The 18,690-nt window shown below is 41.9% G+C and overlaps 1 protein-coding gene across 5 annotated transcripts in view; it reads right to left on the bottom strand.

The window, feature by feature from the left end:
- Positions 1-2,624: 2,624 nt before the first annotated feature.
- LOC130296583 (KAT8 regulatory NSL complex subunit 1-like) overlaps positions 2,625-18,690 on the bottom strand; it is a 129,075-nt gene continuing 113,009 nt past the window's right edge. For all 5 annotated transcript variants that reach the window (XM_056548272.1, XM_056548274.1, XM_056548270.1 and 2 more), the window contains 5 exons: positions 14,329-14,447; positions 4,617-4,671; positions 4,377-4,486; positions 4,065-4,284; positions 2,625-3,794 (listed from right to left, as the gene is read on the bottom strand). In XM_056548272.1, coding sequence (XP_056404247.1) covers positions 3,591-3,794; positions 4,065-4,284; positions 4,377-4,486; positions 4,617-4,671; positions 14,329-14,447 — 708 coding nt within the window. In that variant the 3' untranslated portion in view covers positions 2,625-3,590. The remainder of the gene's footprint in view (positions 3,795-4,064; positions 4,285-4,376; positions 4,487-4,616; positions 4,672-14,328; positions 14,448-18,690) is intronic.

Here is an 18,690-nt window from a genome sequence, read left to right as displayed (position 1 = left end):
ACCCAAAAAAATAGGAGCCCCATGAGGCTCCGCTCTGTCCTGGACCTAATAGGAACAGGAAAACACTGGGGAAGGTGCTGGGGGGAGGGGCTTTTAACTCTTTTCTGTTTCCTGTTCCTATTAGACTATCTCTCATGTGGGCTGTCATGGTGGACGATATGTAAAGTTGCTATTTCACACACAATCCTGTGGACAGGTGTGGCGCTGTTTCTGTTTTACTAATCCTGGACTACCCAATTCACGTGGCAGATGCCAGATAGTTAACTGTCCCGGCATGTGTGTTGCCCCTCAACTGAAAATTACTTCTAATACGACACCATATTTAACGGGTTTATTTTTATTTATTTTTTTCAAGCACTTTTTTTTTTTTTTTTTTGTGTGTACTTTTACCCCAACAGAATAAGGATGTTAAACCAAAAATAATAATCATAATCACTCTATACACCCCAGAAGATGGTGCAGATTCTATCGTATGTTCTTGGGGGGGTCATGGGGGAAAAAAAAAAAAAAGGCAACAAAAATAAAAAAAACAAAAACTAATAAAAAGTTATTTACAAAATACAAGTCTTGTGTTTCATTATTATTTCTCTTTATACAATGCTAAAAGTTCTCAAACTTTTCAAAACTTTTTTTTTTTTTTTTTTTACTTGCTGGAGAACTAAAGCCATTAATGCTTAGAAGAAGTGGACAAACAGCTTAAAACAACATCGATAACAAGGACCGCCCATGACTGCACAAAAGATAATAGAAAAAAAATAAAGTACATACAAAAATTATAGGACAGAAAAAAATATATATACAACTTAACAAGAAACAGGTGATAAATACAAGATCTGTTATAACCCACTGTGTGCAAAGAGAATCAGATGACAGTCCTGAAGGGGGCGCCCTAGTCAAATAGGGGAGACCATAGGAGGCAATCTCTGAATGAACATCTAGTGCAGATTTAGTCCAGCAAATGCAGACATCATCTAGAGAACTACTATTTTTATTAGAATTACTAATTTTTATTATTTATTTTTTTTAAACTTCCTTTTAAACCAATAATTGCAGGAAAAACAGAGGAACTGGGAAAAAAACAGATTTTAACATGCAACAAAAAATGCCAAATAAGGTTTAATATGTGCAGGTAACATGTATGCATTCGATATGTTCTGAGTGGGGAGAAAATAAAAGGTAGATTGGAAAAAGCTATGATGGCATACATAGAAGTTTGGGAAAACACTACTCATTAACCCCTAAAAGCCTGCAATTCCGTTCACTAGTTCGCTACTATAAAGAAACAAAAAAATGTAACTTTTAGGACAACCAGGTTCCAGCGTTATTCCAGGGGATTCTACGCTCCTGTATGGCATCATCAATAAACATGGTAACAGTGTCCCAGAACTCAGAATACAATAGTACAAATCCTCATGATGCATGACAGCGGACTGGGAAGGGTGGGGGCGGGGTGAGTATGTTACTTTTTATATGATGTAATAAAATCTAACAAGAGGACCCAAAAATAAAGGAGGTCCCGGTCCCCATTTCCAGTGGAGAGGTGTCTGTCCCCTCAATTGAGGATTAAAAAAATGAACCTGCTTCTTTTTCATAAATGGGTCTGGTCCTGCAGCACAGTCCAGTTCAAGAAAATCAAATTCCAGCAAGTGTGGCATCTGAATGAGTGGAGCCACTCTAGATACAATTTTATTAGCTTAAAGGTGTACTCCACTGCTAGACATCTTATCCCCTATGCAAAAGGATAGGGGATAAGATGTCTGATCACAGGGGGTTTCCCCCCCCCCCCCCAGCACCTGGCGTTCTTAAACACCAGGTTCCTGCGGCAGTTGCCATGACGTCATGCTCACGCCCGTTGTGACATCACGCAATGCTCCCTCCATTCATGTCTATGGGAGGGGGCGTGTCTACGACATGCCCGCTCCCATGGACATGAATTGAGGGGGAGTGGTGTGACATCACAAGGGGCGTGGCCGTGACATCACGATCATGGGCTCCAAGTGTTCTGAACAAAATGTTCAGAACGCTGGAGCACCAGAGTACCCCTTTAAACTGGACTGTGGAGAGTTTTCTTTCTTTCTACTTTCAAACAACCCCTTAAAAGAGTTCTGGACATTTAAATTAATTTATGACAGGTTGCAGGTAAGATTGGTCAGTGCCTCAGAGCAGAGACCCTATCCAATCATTAGGTATAGCCAAGTGAGGCGTACAGCACTAGTGACAGGAGGCGGCCTCCATTATAGTCTATGAAGCCCTTCTCACGTAACTGTGTGCTGAGCCAGAAAGTGACGAGCACTGCCATACGCTTCACCATACGCTACATCAAGCAATCTTTACTTTTGACATGCCAAAAGTCAATTTAAAGGACAGTACTGCTTTAAGAGATCATAGAGTGCAGATTTCTGGACAAAAAATACTTGATGTACAAAGCCTTGTAAAATGTAATATTTACACATCTAGTGCGATTCTGCCTCCGCTCACTACTGTGCAAGTGTCACGTCGAGTCCCCACTCTCTAACCTAGTGTTTCCCAACCAGTGTGCCTCCAGCTGTTGCAAAACTACAACTCCCAGCATGCCCGGACAGCCTTTGGCTGTCCGGGCATGCTGGGAGTTGTAGTTTTGCAACAGCTGGAGGCACGCTGGTTGGGAAACACTGCTCTAACCATACGACATCAAGGGACAAAGAAAGATGATGAAATCGCAATGTTATGTCTGCTGACATCACACTGCAGACAAGGATTATACACAAGGGTGTTAAACTATGGCGAACAGGGGCAGAATCGAATCCCATAGGTAAACATCTATTATATGGAGGGTTTTCTTAAATGATGAGAGGACATGATGTGTCTTGGTCATCACAGAATGTGGACATATGCAAATCAGGTTAATTTACAAAAAAATATAAAAAAAAATAAAGAAACGAAAAAATAAAAAAAAACAAGGTTCTTGCACCATTATCTATGAGGATTACGTCGGACTGACTAGTAAATACAATGATTTAAATCTGAAATGTCTGATTCGTCCTTCAACAGTGGTAAGTGCTACAACGTAAGAAACGCACAGAAGAAGCAACTAAGAACATGACAGGTTAAAGGGTTGGTCTCCATGAAGACGGACAGTATTGCCAAGGTCTGATTGGTAAGAGAGTTCAAAATCCATTTAACCTGCATCTCTTCCCACCTCTCACTCCGAAACCTCCGGCTAACCAGCAGGACCACATTGGGACATAAGGAGTGCCACAGACTCTAGTGACTACAACTTTGTTACTTGCTTTGTGCACAGAGTGTTACAGCAGCGGGTTACGTACAGTGTCACAATTAGAACATAGCTCGATGAAAAGAAAACTGGGAACAAAAGCAAGGAAAAAGAAAAACACAATGGAAAACAAGAATGAACGGGTATCTAAAGTTCTTAAATTCACTAAAAACTGTGAAATTGGCATTCTGCTCCTGGGATAAAGTTTGAATATCAAACAACGGATTCCTCTTTAACCAAATTGTCTTGTTGGGTTTATATATTTATATATAGTTTTTCTTCTTTTTTTTCTTCCCCCTGCCCCCACCATTTAACTCTTTTAGAACAGCCCACCACTCTATCTGTGGAGGGGTCGGGGTCTGGTCGAGGAGCAGGGTGGGGAGGATGGGGGTCCCTCTGTATCTTTGGCAGTTCTGGAGCTGCAGGAAGATCTACGTGGAGGGCGAGGCCCTCCCCAGTCTGTTGGTTCGCTGGTTCCCGCAAGATCCTGTTTGGGTTGATAAGGAAGGGGGAAATGTCGTCTCTCCCACGGCTGTATGGTCTGAAAGTGACAAGGAGGAAAGGGAACAGGTAAGAAAATTTGTATTGCCATAAAAACTTGGGAACTAGAAGTAATGCAAGATGCTGCACCCCCCACTGCCCTAAAGTCATGTTCAGCAAACATTGGCTCTCCAGTAGTAACGAAATCATAACTCCTTATAGCCTGAAGCTGTCCCAGCATGCCAGGAGTTGTGATTTCACAGATGACACTGTCCTATGATATGGCGGCACTTCATGAGGTGTTCAACAAGTCCTCTCTCCATGTACTCACCGTCTCCTCGAACCCTGAGTCTGACACTGAACTCTGTGTCTCCTCTGAGATAAGACGTGGGGTGTCTCTTGAAGTGGGTGTCGGAGGGGCAGATAGGACATCGGGGCTGAGTGGAGAAAAGTCAGGCATGGCCTGCCAGCTGCTTGTGTCAGGGGAGGGAGGCTGCGGTGTGAGAGGCTGTGAAGACTGAGTCATGGAGCTTTCCGATGTTCTATGAGTCCTGCAAAGATAAATACATATATTACTTCCACTCTGAAAGAAGGAAAACAGACAAGGACACCACTGCTATTCAGTAAGGGAACAAAGCAGTACCTGCTTCCTCGACGCTGTGGTGGGATGCTGCTGCTGACCCATCGTGCCCGCTCCATCTCCTCACACTTGGCATGCAGCGCAGAGTATGCTGCATCAGTCAGATCTTCCAACTGGATGGAAACAATAGTAAGTTGTGTGACCAACAGCGGACAAACATGGAGAGGCTCACACTAGTATATAGACAGGAACTGTTCATGAGAAGCAGCTTCAACTCACAGGACCTCTAAAGGAAGAACTTACCCCTTCTAAATCTTCTTCTGTACTTGTCAGTGGACTGATCTTCACTACCCGCCAGCTGTGGGATTAAAGGAAAATGGGTTACATTCTTAAAAAACTAAATTCAGAAGCCAAAGCTAGAAAATGCTTCAAGATGAGAATAACAATAATAATAATAATAATGAAAATACTATTAATATATCATCATCAGACAGAACTCTATATAACTGGGCATCTAGAAGATTTCTTCGTATCACTTTACTAGTGGGTGCAGCAGTCACTGAATGGAACCCTGAATAGCCTCACAGGAGACACGCACTGTACACTCTTATAATGCAGATGTTAGGGACAAGTCAGATGATGTCACACAGCCAAGGGAGGACATACCAGAGCATACAGCCCTCACCTCCTGTCTGTGGCTGTTATAGCTTTACAGTGACCCCCCGACCTACGATGGCCCCGACATACGATAATTTCAACATATGATGGCCTCTCAGAGGCCATCACATGTTGAAGGCAGCATCAACATACGATGCTTTTGTATGTCGGGGACATCACATAAACGGCTGTCCGGCAGCGCAGACTTCTTCATCTACCACCGGATAGCCGTTTACGGTGCCCTGTGTGGTCCGCTGACTATCACTTACCTGTCCCCAGCGCTCCGGACCGTCCTCTTCGGGGTCCACTGCATCGCCGTCGCTCTCGATCGTCATCACGTTGCTGCGCACGCCGTCTCGTCATCCAATAGGAGTGGCGTGCGCAGCAACGTGATGACTGTGATGAAGAGCGACGATCCCAGGCAGCAGACGGTCCAGAGCGGCAGGGACACCCTGGGGAGGCGGCGACAGCGATGGAAGGCGACATCCAGGGCAACAGTGATGAGCGGTGACGGTCCGGAGCGGCGGGGACACGCGAGTATAACCTCCAATAACAGTGGTCTTCAACCTGCAGACCTCCAGATGTTCCAAAACTACAACTCCCAGCATGCCCGGACAGCTGTTGGCTGTCCAGGCATGTTGGGTGTTGTAGTTTGGAACATCTGGAGGTCCGCAGGTTGAAGACCACTCTCCTATACTTTACATTGCACGGATCCCTCAACATACGATGGTCCGTTTGGAACGAATTACCATCGTATGTTGAGGGACCACTGTATTAGGAAACCCCTCATACATGGCTGAAAGGGGATATTCCAAAATCAAGCTATGCCCTATCCACAGGACCGGGGATAACTAACCCCCATTGGTTAGGAGAATGGAGGTTTTTTGCCCCCCAGGTGAAGGGAGCGACAGTCCGAACAAAGGGAGGTGTGGTGCACATCTTTTTACTCCATTAATTCATGTGGTGGAAACGGTGTACCTGCACTTAATGTATTACATAGCCTGTGATAAGTCTGGTGCTGATCACGTCTCTCAGGCTGGGTTCACACTACGTTTTCTCCCATACGGGAGCGCATACGGCAGGGGAGAGCTAAAATCTCGCGCTCCCGTATGTCACCGTATGCGCTCCCGTATGTCATTCATTTCAATGAGCCGGCCGGAGTGAAACGTTCGGTCCGGTCGGCTCATTTTTGCGCCGTATGCGCTTTTACAACCGGACCTAAAACTGTGGTCAACCACGGTTTTAGGTCCGGTTGTAAAAGCGCATACGGCGCAAAAATGAGCCGACCGGACGTTTCACTCCGGCCGGCTCATTGAAATGAATGACATACGGGAGCGCATACGGCGACATACGGGAGCGCGAGATTTTAGCTCTCCCCTGCCGTATGCGCTCCCGTATGGGAGAAAACGTAGTGTGAACCCACCCTTACTTGAGTACTCCACTTTGTACGGTGCTTCCTCTGTGACTTTTTGTGCCATGCAACTAAATGTGTGGCTTTTTGATAATTCTGTCCAGTCAGGCTTGGTGTAGATATGCTTCTCAGTTAGCGCAGTTGCGCCGAAAGATATAAACTGATAAGTCACGCATGATAAATTCCTGACCCCTGCATGATATCACCTGAAATCACCACTTGTTTAAAAAAAAATAAAACCTTCAAAAGCAGAAGTCGCAAAGTCTCTAAAGAGAATCTGAGACAAACTGTGCGACAATTCCCCCCCCCCCCCCCCCCAGGTTTGGTGCTCAGCCATATGGGGAAATATCATTTCACAGGCTCTTAATAGAACAGTGGCGGAGCATGCAAACTGGTCGGACCCCCCACAATCAGCTAACTATCATGGGAAAAATACTTTTAACCCCTCAACAACCACGGACGTATATTTACGGCGGCTCACGTGACGTGAAGTGCGCTCAGGAGCTGAACGTGCTTCATACCCAGCAGGTCCCTGTTGCTATCAGCAACCTGGACCCGCGGCTAATACTGGACCTTGCCGATCAGGCTAATGTCCAGTGTTAACCCTTTAGGCGCTGCGGTAAAAGTTTATTGCGTAGTCTTAAATGGGAGAAAACGGTTGCCAGTTAGCTCAGCGAGCTGTTGGGGACCACTGCAGTGAAATCACGGCGTCCCAAACAGCTAAGAGTACAGCAGGAGGTGCCTAACCTCACTCCTGGCTGAGCAGCAGAGCACCAATAAGACTGATCAATGCTATGCTATGGCATAGCATTGATCAGTGTATGCAATTAAAGAATGGCATGTAATAGTCCCCTATGGGGACAAAAAAAAAAAAAGTGTGGGAAAAAAAGTTAATAAAATGTGATTTAACCCCCTTCAGTAATAGTTTGATTCACCCCCATTCTCCCATTTAAAATAAAAAAAAATAGGTAAACAAAAATAAAAATGTTGTATCGCCGTGTGCGTAAATGTCCGAACTATAAAAATATGTTAGTTAAACCACATAGTCAACGTAACAATTTTCCAAAGTCCAAAATTGCGTATTTTTGGTAACTTTGTATACCCCCCAAAAAAACGCGCAAAGAATGAGCCGTCATACATCCCGTACAGTGGGGATCAAAAGTTTGGGCACCCCAGGTAAAAATTTTTATTAATGTGCATAAAAAAAGCCAAGGAAAGATGGAAAATTCTCCAAAAGGCATCAAATTACAGATTAGACATTCTTATAATATGTCAACAAAAGTTAGATTTTATTTAAATCATTTACACCAGTGGTCCTCAAACTGTGGCCCTCCAGATGTTGCAAAACTACAACTCCCAGCATGCCTGGACAGCCAACGGCTGTCCAGGCATGCTGGGAATTGTAGTTTTGCAACATCTGGAGGGCCACAGTTTGGGGATCACTGATTTACACTTTCAAAATAACAGAAAACAAAAAAATTGCATCTGCAAAAGTTTGGGCACCCTGCAGAGTTAATATCTTGTACTGCCCCCTTTGGCAAGTATCACAGCTTGTAAACGCTTTTTGTAGCCAGCCAAGAGTCTTTGAATTCTTGTTTGAGGTATCTTTGCCCATTCTTCCTTACAAACGTCTTCCAGTTCTTTGAGATTTCTGGGCTGTCTGTCACGCACTGCTCTTTTAAGGTCTATCCATAGATTTTCAATTATGTTGAGGTCAGGATATTGTGTAGGCCATGGCAAAACCTTCAGTTTACGCCTCTTGATGTTATCCCCCGTGGATTTAGAGGTGTGTTTAGGATCATTATCCATTTGTAGAAGCAATCCTCTCTTTAACTTCAGCTTTTTCACAGATGGATTCAATAAAATGTCAGCAAATTTTGAATGCTAACTTGATACCATTTTTCCTTCTACTCGTGACATGTTCCCTGTGCCACTGGCTGCAATACAACCCCAAAGCATGATTGATCCACCCCCCATGCTTAACAGTTGGACAGAGGTTCTTTTCATTAAATTCTGTTCCCCTTCTTCTCCAAACGTACCTTGGCTCATTCCGGCCAAAAAGTTCAATTTTAACCTCATCGGTCCACAGAACTTGTTTCCAAAATGCATCAGGCTTGTCTATATGTTCATTTGCAAAGTTCAAACGCTGATTTTGTGGTGAGGACGTAGAAGATGTTTTCTTCTGATGACTCTTCCATAAAGACTATATTTGTACAAGTATCTCTTTATAGTGGAATAGTGTACCACAACTCCAGTGTCTGCCAGATCTTTCTGGAGGGATCGTGCAGTCAAATGTGGGTTTTGAATAATTTTTCTCACAATCCTGCGAGCTGTCCTGTCTGATATTTTTCTTGGTCTTCCAGGTCTTGCTTTAACTTCCACTGTTCCTGATGACTGCCATTTCTTAATTACATTGCGAACAGAGCATATTGACCTCTGAAAACGTTTATCTATCTTCTTATAGCCTTCTCCAGCTTTGTGAGCGTCAACTATTTTCAGTTTCAGATGTCTAGACAACTGCTTAGAAGAACCCATGGTGCTGATTGTTGGGGCGAGGTCAGATGAGTCTGGGCATTTAAATCCTTTGAGATTGACATCAACTGGTCTTCCCAGATGATGATTGAGAACAATCCATGACACTGGCAGGTCTCAGCTTTGCAAAGGGGCAGTGCATGCTATAAATTCTGAAGGGTGCCCAAACTTTTGCAGACGTCATTTTTTTGTTTTCTGTTATTTTGAAAGTGTAAATGATGGAAATAAAATCTAACTTTTGTTGACATATTATAAGAATGTCTAATCTGTAATTTAATGCCTTTTGGAGAATTTTCCATCTTTCCTTGGCTTCTTTATGCACATTAATACACATTTTAACCTGGGGTGCCCAAACTTTTGATCCCCACTGTATATGGAAAAATAAAAAAGTTATAGGGGTCAGAAGATGACAATTTTACACACACTTATTTTTGGTGCAGGTAGTTTTTATTTTAAGTGGTAAAATGAAATAAAACCTATATAAATTAGGTATCCTTGTAACCGTATGGACCTACAGAATAAAGATATGGTGTCAATTTTACTGAAAAGTGCACTGTATAGAAACGGAAGCCCTCAAAATTTGCAAAATGGCGTTTTTCCCCCCAATGTTGCCCCACAAATATTTTTTTTCTGATTTTGCCATAAATTTTGTGGTGAAATTATTGATGTCATTACAAAGTACAATTGGGTCTGTAGGTGCAAAATTGAAAGTGTCATTTTGAGAAGGTGAGGACGAAAATACAAGTGTAAAAAATGAAAAAAATCTGTGGTCCTGAGGCTAGGTTTCCACTTGGTCATTTTTGGAAACCTAAAAAAACGCCAGCAAAAACGCCAGAAAAACTGCCACAGGTTTTTCCTGAGTTTTGGCAGTTTTTCTGGCGTTTTCCCTGGTGTGTGGAAACAGCCAAATTTGTCCCCTGTGGCAGTTTTCTCACTGTCTTCAGGTACCACTCTGTGGGTCGGATGCTGAGCACCCGGTCCACAGAGTGTAAAGAGATGAGGAGTGATGTATAGCATCACTACTCACCTCCCCCGGCCGTACAGTATACAGGGGGGCATAGCGTACCCGTGTGTACTATACAGGAGCCGGGAATCCTGTCACCAGACTGACAGGACTCCCTGCTCCTATAGTCCCTTTGGGCGGTATACAGAATATACAGCTATCTAAAGATAGCTGTATATAGTGTATACAGAACAGGAGGTCCACTTACCTCCCTCATTTCTGTCCTCGCGGGTCCGTGTAGCTCAGCCCCCTAGTGATGACATCATTAGGGGGTGGAGCTACAGACGGGATTCAGGCTAGTCTGAAGCTCTGTTCACATTGTCCGTTTTGGATAATGGGAACAGACCCTTCTGCCAGTGTCTACCCAGACAGGGAGACTCCAGCTGTTGCTAAACTACAACTCCCAGCATGCCCAGACAGCCAAAGGCTGTCTGGGCATGCTGGGAGTTGCAGTTTTGCACCAATTGGAAGCTCACTGTTTAGGTAGACATTGCATTATGGGCACTCTCCCCTGCAGAGAGCGCAAAAAATGTCCTAACCCATTTTTTTGTGGGTTTTTTTCTTCTCGTTTCAGATCCGTGTATGCAGAGGATTACGACGGATTCGATGGATTACAACAGATGAATTTGATTTTTTTATTTTAATAAAATGGTTAACGAGGGCTGTGGGGGAGTGTTTTTTAAAATAAAATAATTTTTCCAATGTGTTGTGTATTTTTTTTATTGAATATTCAAGCTTAGTAATGGAGACAGAATCTATTACTAAGCCGGGGCTTAGCGTTAGCCCCAAAAACAGCTGCCGCTAACCCCCAATTATTACCCCGGTACCCACCGCCACAGGGGTGTCGGGAAGAGCAAGTAACAGGCTGGCATTATTTAGGCTGGGGAGGGCCAGTAACAATGGTCCTCGCCCACCCTGGTAAAGTCAGGCTGTTGCTGTTTTGTTGGTATCTGGCTGATACTTAATATACAGGGAACCCTATGCGTTTTTTTTTTTTTCATAAATAAATAAAACATAAAACGCATAGGGTTCCTGCTATTTTCAGTATCAGCCAGATACCAACCAAGCAGCAACAACCTGACGTTACCAGGGTGGGCGAGGACCATTGTTACTGGCCCTCCCCTGCCAAAATAACGCCAGCCTGTTACCACCTAGGCCCAGGAGCGCCATTTGACGCTCCGGGCCTGTTGGCACCGGCTCTTCCCGGCACCCCTGTGTTGGTGGGTATCGGGGTAATAATTGGGGGTTAGCGCCAGCTGTTTTTGGGGCTAACGCTAAGCCCTGACTTAGTAATGGATTCCGTCTATTAGACAGCCTCCATTACTAAGCCTGAATATTCAATAAAAAAAAAAACACAACACATTGGAAAAATTATTTTATTTTAAAAAACACTCCCCTCCACAGCCCTCGTTAACCATTTTATTAAAATAAAAAAAAAATCAAGTTCATCCGTTGTACTCCATCGAATCCGTGGTAATCCTCTGCATACACTGATCTGAAACGAGAAGAAAAAAAACTAAAAAATGGGTTAGGACATTTTTTGCGCTCTCTGCAGGGGAAAGCGCCCATAATGCAATGTCTACCTAAACAGTGAGTCTCCAATTGGTGCTAAACTACAACTTCCAGCATGCCCAGACAGCCTTTGGCTGTCTGGGCATGCTGGGAGTTGTAGTTTAGCAACAGCTGGAGTCTCCCTGTCTGGGTAGACACTGGCAGAAGGGTCTGTTCACATTATCCAAAACGGACAATGTGAACAGAGCTTCAGACTTACTAGCCTGGATCTTGTCTGTAGCCCCGCCCCTAATGACAAAGTCTCGACAAGAAGTCGTTTTTTAAAAACTGCCAAGGAGCCCAAAAACACCAAAAGGATTAAAACAACGCCAAACTGAAAAACGCCACGTGGATTTGGCATTTTGCAGTTTACTATTGACTTGCAGCTAACATCTGGCCGCAGCGTTTTTTCACAAAAAAAAAAAAAACGCCATGTGGCAGAATGGGTGTTTTTTTACAAAAAAAAATGCCAATAAAAACAAGTTGAAACCTAACCTTAAGGGGTTAATGGAAAGAAATTAGTTTGCTAAATCCTCTTAACCCTTTAAGAATGCAACTAATTTTTGGCCATTAGGACCAAGGATCATTTTCCAAATCTAACCTGTCTCACTTTATGTGCTAATAATTTTGTGATGGTTTAGCTTCAGCTAATATTTGTGAAACATTTTTTTATTTAATTTTTTTTCGAAGTTTGAAATTCTCTGCTTGTAAGAAAGTTAGTCTTTATCACATAAATTACTAAAAGATTCCAATGTAAAGTAAAGTAGACATGTAAATTTGAATAACAAAACTTTTTAAAAACTTTATAAAAACCTTTTTATATGTAATGAAAATTGAAGACTTTTTTTTTATATTTAAAGGGGTACTCCGGTGGAAACCTTTTTTCTTTTAAATAAACTGGTGGCAGAAAGTTAAACATATTTGTAAATTACTTATATAAAAAAATCTTAATCCTTCCAGTACTTATTAGCCGCTGAATGCTACAGAGGAAATTCCTTTCTTTTTGGAACACTGATGACATCACAAGCACAGTGCTCTCTGCTGACATCTCTTTCCATTTTAGCAACCATGCATAGCAGATGTATGCTAAGGTCAGCATGGTGGCTCAGTGGTTAGCACTGCTGCCTTGCAGTGCTGGGGACTTGGGTTCAAATCCCACTAAGGACAACAATAAATAAATCATTATTATTATAATAACGTCAGCAGAGAGAACTGTGCTCGTGATGTCATCAGAGAGAATTCCAAAAAGAAAAGAATTTCCTCTGTAGTATTCAGCAGCTAATAAGTACAGGAAGGATTAAGATTTTTTAATAGAAGTAATTTACAAATATGTTTAACTTTCTGCCACCAGTTGATTTAAAAGAAAAAAGGTTTTCACCGGCGTACCCCTTTAATAAAGAAAACAGCTCCTAAAATCCCACTACTAGGGGTTCTCATACCTACTGGGACACTAACCAGTGCTGCATCAGCTTGTCCATGAGTCATGGACAAGGCTGCATGAGCAGACACACCAATCACCTCTCACCACCACAAGGGAGGGACACGCCCCCTCTCACCACACACCAATCACCTCCCACCACCACAAGGGAGGCACACGCCCCCTCTCACCACACACCAATCACCTCCCACCACCACAAGGGAGGCACACGCCCCCTCTCACCACACACCAATCACCTCCCACCACCACAAGGGAGGGACAAGCCCTCTCTCACCACACACCAATCACCTCCCACCACCACAAGGGAGGGACACGCCCCCTCTCACCACACACCAATCACCTCCCACCATCACAAGGGAGGGACACGCCCCCTCTCACCAAACACCAATCACCTCCCACCACCACAGGGAGGGACACGCCCCCTTCCCCATAGAGATTTTCTAACACTATAAGCTAATTTAAAAAAAAAAAGAGGGATTTTTATAATAAGTATAGGTGATAGAGGCATAAAAATTATATGTACATGGTCAGGATTAGGTACTGAGTAACAATTTTTTTATGTGGAATCTGACAGATATTTGGTTTAGAGAGGCCAGTCTGCTAGGAACCCCAATAAGTTACCCTGTTTAAAAATCGGCACCCCTCAATAAATTTACCACAGGACTTAGGATATTGTTAAATGGTTAAAAAAAGTGGAGGTATTAAAAATTGAAAATTTCTTTTTACACATTTATCATTCATAATACCTGTTGTGTTGCAGAAAAAAAAAGTGGATTAAACATTTTACTCAATATTTTATATGTAGCCCTAGTGTGCTGCCTGACCCGCACATACACGCCTCGGAAATAAAAGGGGCACCTTGTGGATTTGTGCAATACAGGGATTACAAAAGAGTTAAGGTGCCAAAACATAACACCCACAGAATACCCCATTTTGGAAACTACACCCCTCAAGGAATATACCTTAAGGTGTAGTGTTCTTTTAACCCTAACAAATGTTTTATCCGGCCGTAGAAATATAAGGTAAAAAAAGATTCTACTGCTGCATCCACAAAAGGGCTCTCCCCATTCCTATATGCTCAGGACTGCACTGACTGTTCGCCCGCGGCTGGGTCTCACTGGCTTCTGAGCCCATAAACACTCTGTGGCATATATATCCATCACAGCACTAAAAACCTTCCTGCCATGACAAAATATATCCCGAAGAGCAGGAAGGGGTTAAACTAGAAGGGATTTTTTTCAGGTTTAGAAAAACCCGTCTGCTTTATTGCAGAAACAGCAGCAAAATTATTATTTTTTTATTATAATTTTTTTTTTTTTTTTTTTTTTTTTTTTAAACAATCACCACACTTATCTTAACAAGCCATATACATACTATTAAGGGTAAAGGGCAAGTTCTACAACCTATCCATAATGGTTTGTACCTGGGAGTGAGAATCTCTTTGTATTGAAGTCTTTCCACTCTGGTGGTGGCCGCCACAGACATGGGGATCACAATGTTGTCAATGTCATAAGATGTCTCCACCCGTCGCCTTCTGGCAGCCTGTAAGGTATCAGGATAAAGAATTATATCAAATACAAGAAGGTGATGAAAAGCAACATAATTAGGTAATATCCTAAAGTAGTAAAAGGGAGGCGTGGGGAATATAACTAGGGACTTTTTAGTGTGCAATGCAACCCCTATCTTCCCCAAGGGGTACTCCGGTGGAATTTTTTTTTTAATCAACTGGTGCCAAAAAGTTAAACAGAATTGTAAATTACTGCTATTAAAAAATCTTAATCGTTCCTGTACTTATTAGCTGCTAAATACTACGGAGAAAATTCTTTTCTTTTTGGAACACAGAGCTCTCTGCTGAATCACGAGCACAGTGCTCTCTGCTGACATCTCTTTCCACTTTAGGAACTGTCCAGAGCAGCATATGTTTGGTACTTTGGACAGTTCCTAAAATGGACAGAGATGTCAGCAGAGAGCACTGTGCTCATGATGTCAGCAGAGAGCTCTGTGTTCCAAAAAGAAAATAATTTCCTCTGTAGTATTCAGCAGCTAATAAGTACTGAAAGGATTAAGATTTTTTTAATAGAATTAATCTACAAATCTGTTTAACTTTCTGGCACCAGTTGATTTATAAAAAGAAAGAAAAAAAAAAAAAAGGTTTTCCACCGGAGTAAAGGCATTGGGTAGGTTATATAGATTGGACTTGGAATTGAATTTCTGTCCTTGCATGGTGAAATGAATGTTTTTGTTTTTTTATTCAAGCTTGCAAGGTCATCAGTCTGCTGGCAAGGCCCCCGCCAAGACCACATTCTGCAGGGTGCAACAAATTATAGTTTTTTTTACATATAATGCCTAGGACACATCTGTGCTAGATTTTAGTTTGGTATATCCTATTAAAGGGGTACTCCACTGGAAAAAAAAAAATTTTTTTTAAATGAACTGGTGCCAGAAAGTTAAACAGATTTGTAAATTACTTCTATTAAAAAATCTTAATCCTTCCAGTACTTATCAACTGCTGTTATGATCCATAGGAAGTTCTTTTCTTTTTGAATTCCCCTTCTGTCTGTCCACAGTGCTCTCTGCTGACACCTCTGTCCATTTTAGGAACTGTCCAATGCAGGAGAGGTTTCCTATGGGGATTTTCTCCTACTCTGGACAGTTCCTGACATGGACAGAGGTGTCAGCAGAGAGCACTGTGGTCAGACAGAAAGGAAATTAAAAAAAGAAAAGAACTTCCTGTGGATCATAACAGCAGCTGATAAGTACTGTAAGGATTAAGATTTTTAATAGAAGTCCTTTACAAATCTGTCTAACTTTCTGGCACCAGTTGATTAAAACAAAAATGTTTTCCAGTGGAGTACCCCTTTAATAGGAACCGGGTATATTGCAACCCCAGTATTTGTGTTTAACATGAGCAGTCAGAGCTTACAATAAGGAAAACAATATCTGCAATAACACGTACAGAGCTCTGAAAATCTGCCAGCAGAGGGCGATGTTGCTGTCATAACTATCAGGCTGTACTCCCGGATTTTACTATCGTGTTTACATCCCGTACACAGGAAGGGGGTCATATACATGAATAGATTGCAATATCAAACTCTGATCATCTTCACGTATCAGTGGAGGGACGCACAGCCACGAGTGTTTATACCTCAGGGGATGGTACCTGCTGGTTCCCAATGTTATAGGAAAGAGCAAAAAGGGGGACTATTCATTTTTCTACATGTCAGTGCTACAATATGGAGGGGGTTTAACGGAGAGAATGTAGCTTCTCATTCCTGTCAAAAAAACAGACACACTCCCAGACAACTAAGACATTAAAGGGGTATTTCAGGAAAAATGTTTTTATTATTATTTATATTAGAGAGATTCACTCTCTCTCACTCTCACCCTGGTTGGGAAACACTGCTATAAAGTTATACCAGACACCCATAATGTAATATTTCTTCTACTCCAGGCTCATGCAATGGGTGCTGTCCTATTATGACAACCCCTTTATATTTTAGCAACTACCTCAGCAGAGATGCTCTTCTGGCAGGGGAGGATTACAATACAATCTGTAGTATTACACCTCACCCATTACAGTCAGGAGCCAATCTGCATTGATCACCGCTTTGATGCCCGATGGGGTGGTCTGTGTGATACCTGTATTTCATGGATGATTTTTTGACAAAGTCACGGTACATGACAAAAAGTGTCTGCACAGAACATTGGAGGAATTCCTGATTTATACCCAAACAAATGCCACTGTATAGCTATATAGGTGCACCCGTGCACCAGAGCATAACGCACAGTATACTGGATTTCTCTGTATACAGTAGTGTAGTCCACCACACTATTCTATCCAGATAAACATTGTATACAACATATACTGGCCTGATGGGAGGACACGCTTATTCTAAGCTGAGGGGAAAGTGATCCTACAGATTTATACAGTTTAGGAACTATGGCAGGTGCTTTCCCAAGATATATGTTAAACATATGAAAGCATCGAGCGATTTTTACCCTTAAAGGGGTACTTCGGAGGAAATTTTTTTTTTTAAATCAACTGGTGCCAGACAGTTAAACAGATTAGTAAATTACTTTATTAAAAAATCTTAGTACTTCCAGTAGTTAACAGCTGCTGTATACTACAGAGGAAGTTGATTTATTATTTTCTGTCTGACCTGTCAGAGTTCTCTCTGCTGACACCTCTGTCCATTTCAGGAACTGTCCACAGCAATAGAGATTTGCTCTAGGGGTTTGCTCCTACTCTAGACAGTTCCTGACACAGACAGGAGGTGTCAGCAGAGAGCACTGTGGTCAGACTGAAAAGAACAACTTATCAGCTGCTGTATGCTACAGAGGTAACTTCCTCTGTAGCATACAACCTTAACTTCAGAAGCTCTGAGGTACTGTAAGGATTAAGATTTTTTTAATAGAAGTAATTTACAAATCTGTTTAACTTTCTGGAGCCAGTTGATATATAAAAAAAAGTTTTCCCTGGATAACCCCTTTAACTTAAGGGGTTATCCAGGGAAAAACTTTTTTTTATATATCAACTGGCTTCGGAAAGTTAAACAGATTTGTAAATTACTTCTATTAAAAAAATCTTAATCCTTACAGTACTTATGAGCTTCTGAAGTTAAGGTTGTTCTTTTCAGTCTAAGTGCTCTCTGATGACACGTGTCTCGGGAACCGCCCAGTTTAGAAGCAAATCCCCATAGCAAACCTCTTCTAAACTGGGAGGTTCCCGAGACACGCGTCATCAGAGAGCACTTAGACAGAAAAGAACAACCTTAACTTCAGAAGCTCATAAGTACTGAAAGGATTAAGATTTTTTTAACCAAAGTAATTTACAAATCTGTTTAACTTTCTGGAACCAATTGATTTGAAAAAAAAAATAGTTTTCTACTGGATAACCCCTTTAACCCCTTAAGGACCGGGGGGTTTTCCGTTTTTGCATTTTCGTTTTTTGCTCCTTGCCTTTAAAAAATCATAACTCTTTCAATTTTGCACCTAAAAATCCATATGATGGCTTATTTTTTGCTCCACCAATTCTACTTTGTAATGACGTCAGTCATTTTGCCCAAAAATCTACGGTAAAACGGGAAAAAAATCATTGTGCGACAAAATTGGAAAAAAAACGCTGTTTTGTAACTTTTGGGGGCTTCCGTTTCTACGTAGTACATTTTTCGGTAAAAATGACACCTGATATTTATTCTGTAGGTCCATACGATTAAAATGATACCCTACTTATATAGGTTTGATTTTGTCGGACTTCTGGAAAAAATCATAACTACATGCAGGAAAATTAATACGTTTAAAATTGTCATCTTCTGACCCCTATAACTTTTTTATTTTTCCGTGTATGGGGCGGTATGAGGGCTCATTTTTTGCGCCGTGATCTGAAGTTTTTAACGGTACCATTTTTGCATTGATAGGACTTATTGATCGCTTTTTATTCATTTTTAAATGATATAAAAAGTGACCAAAAATGCACTATTTTGGACTTTGGAATTTTTTTGCGCGCACGCCATTGACCGAGCGGTTTAATTAATTATATATTTTTATAATTTGGACATTTCCGCACGCGGTGATACCATATATGTTTATTTTTATTTACACTGTGTTTTTTTTTTTATTGGAAAAGGGGGGTGATTCAAACTTTTAATAGGGGAGGAGTTAAATGATCTTTATTCACTTTTTTTTTTGCAGTGTTATAGAAACCAGTGATCAACGATTCTGCCCCATGACTGCTCATGCCTGGATCTCAGGCACTGAGCAGTCATTCGGCGATCGGACAGCGAGG

This window comes from Hyla sarda, chromosome 12 (assembly GCF_029499605.1).
Source record: "Hyla sarda isolate aHylSar1 chromosome 12, aHylSar1.hap1, whole genome shotgun sequence".
NCBI lineage: Eukaryota > Metazoa > Chordata > Amphibia > Anura > Hylidae > Hyla > Hyla sarda.
Note: the sequence above shows the minus strand (reverse complement) of the source record. Positions and strands in the feature narration are given on the sequence as shown.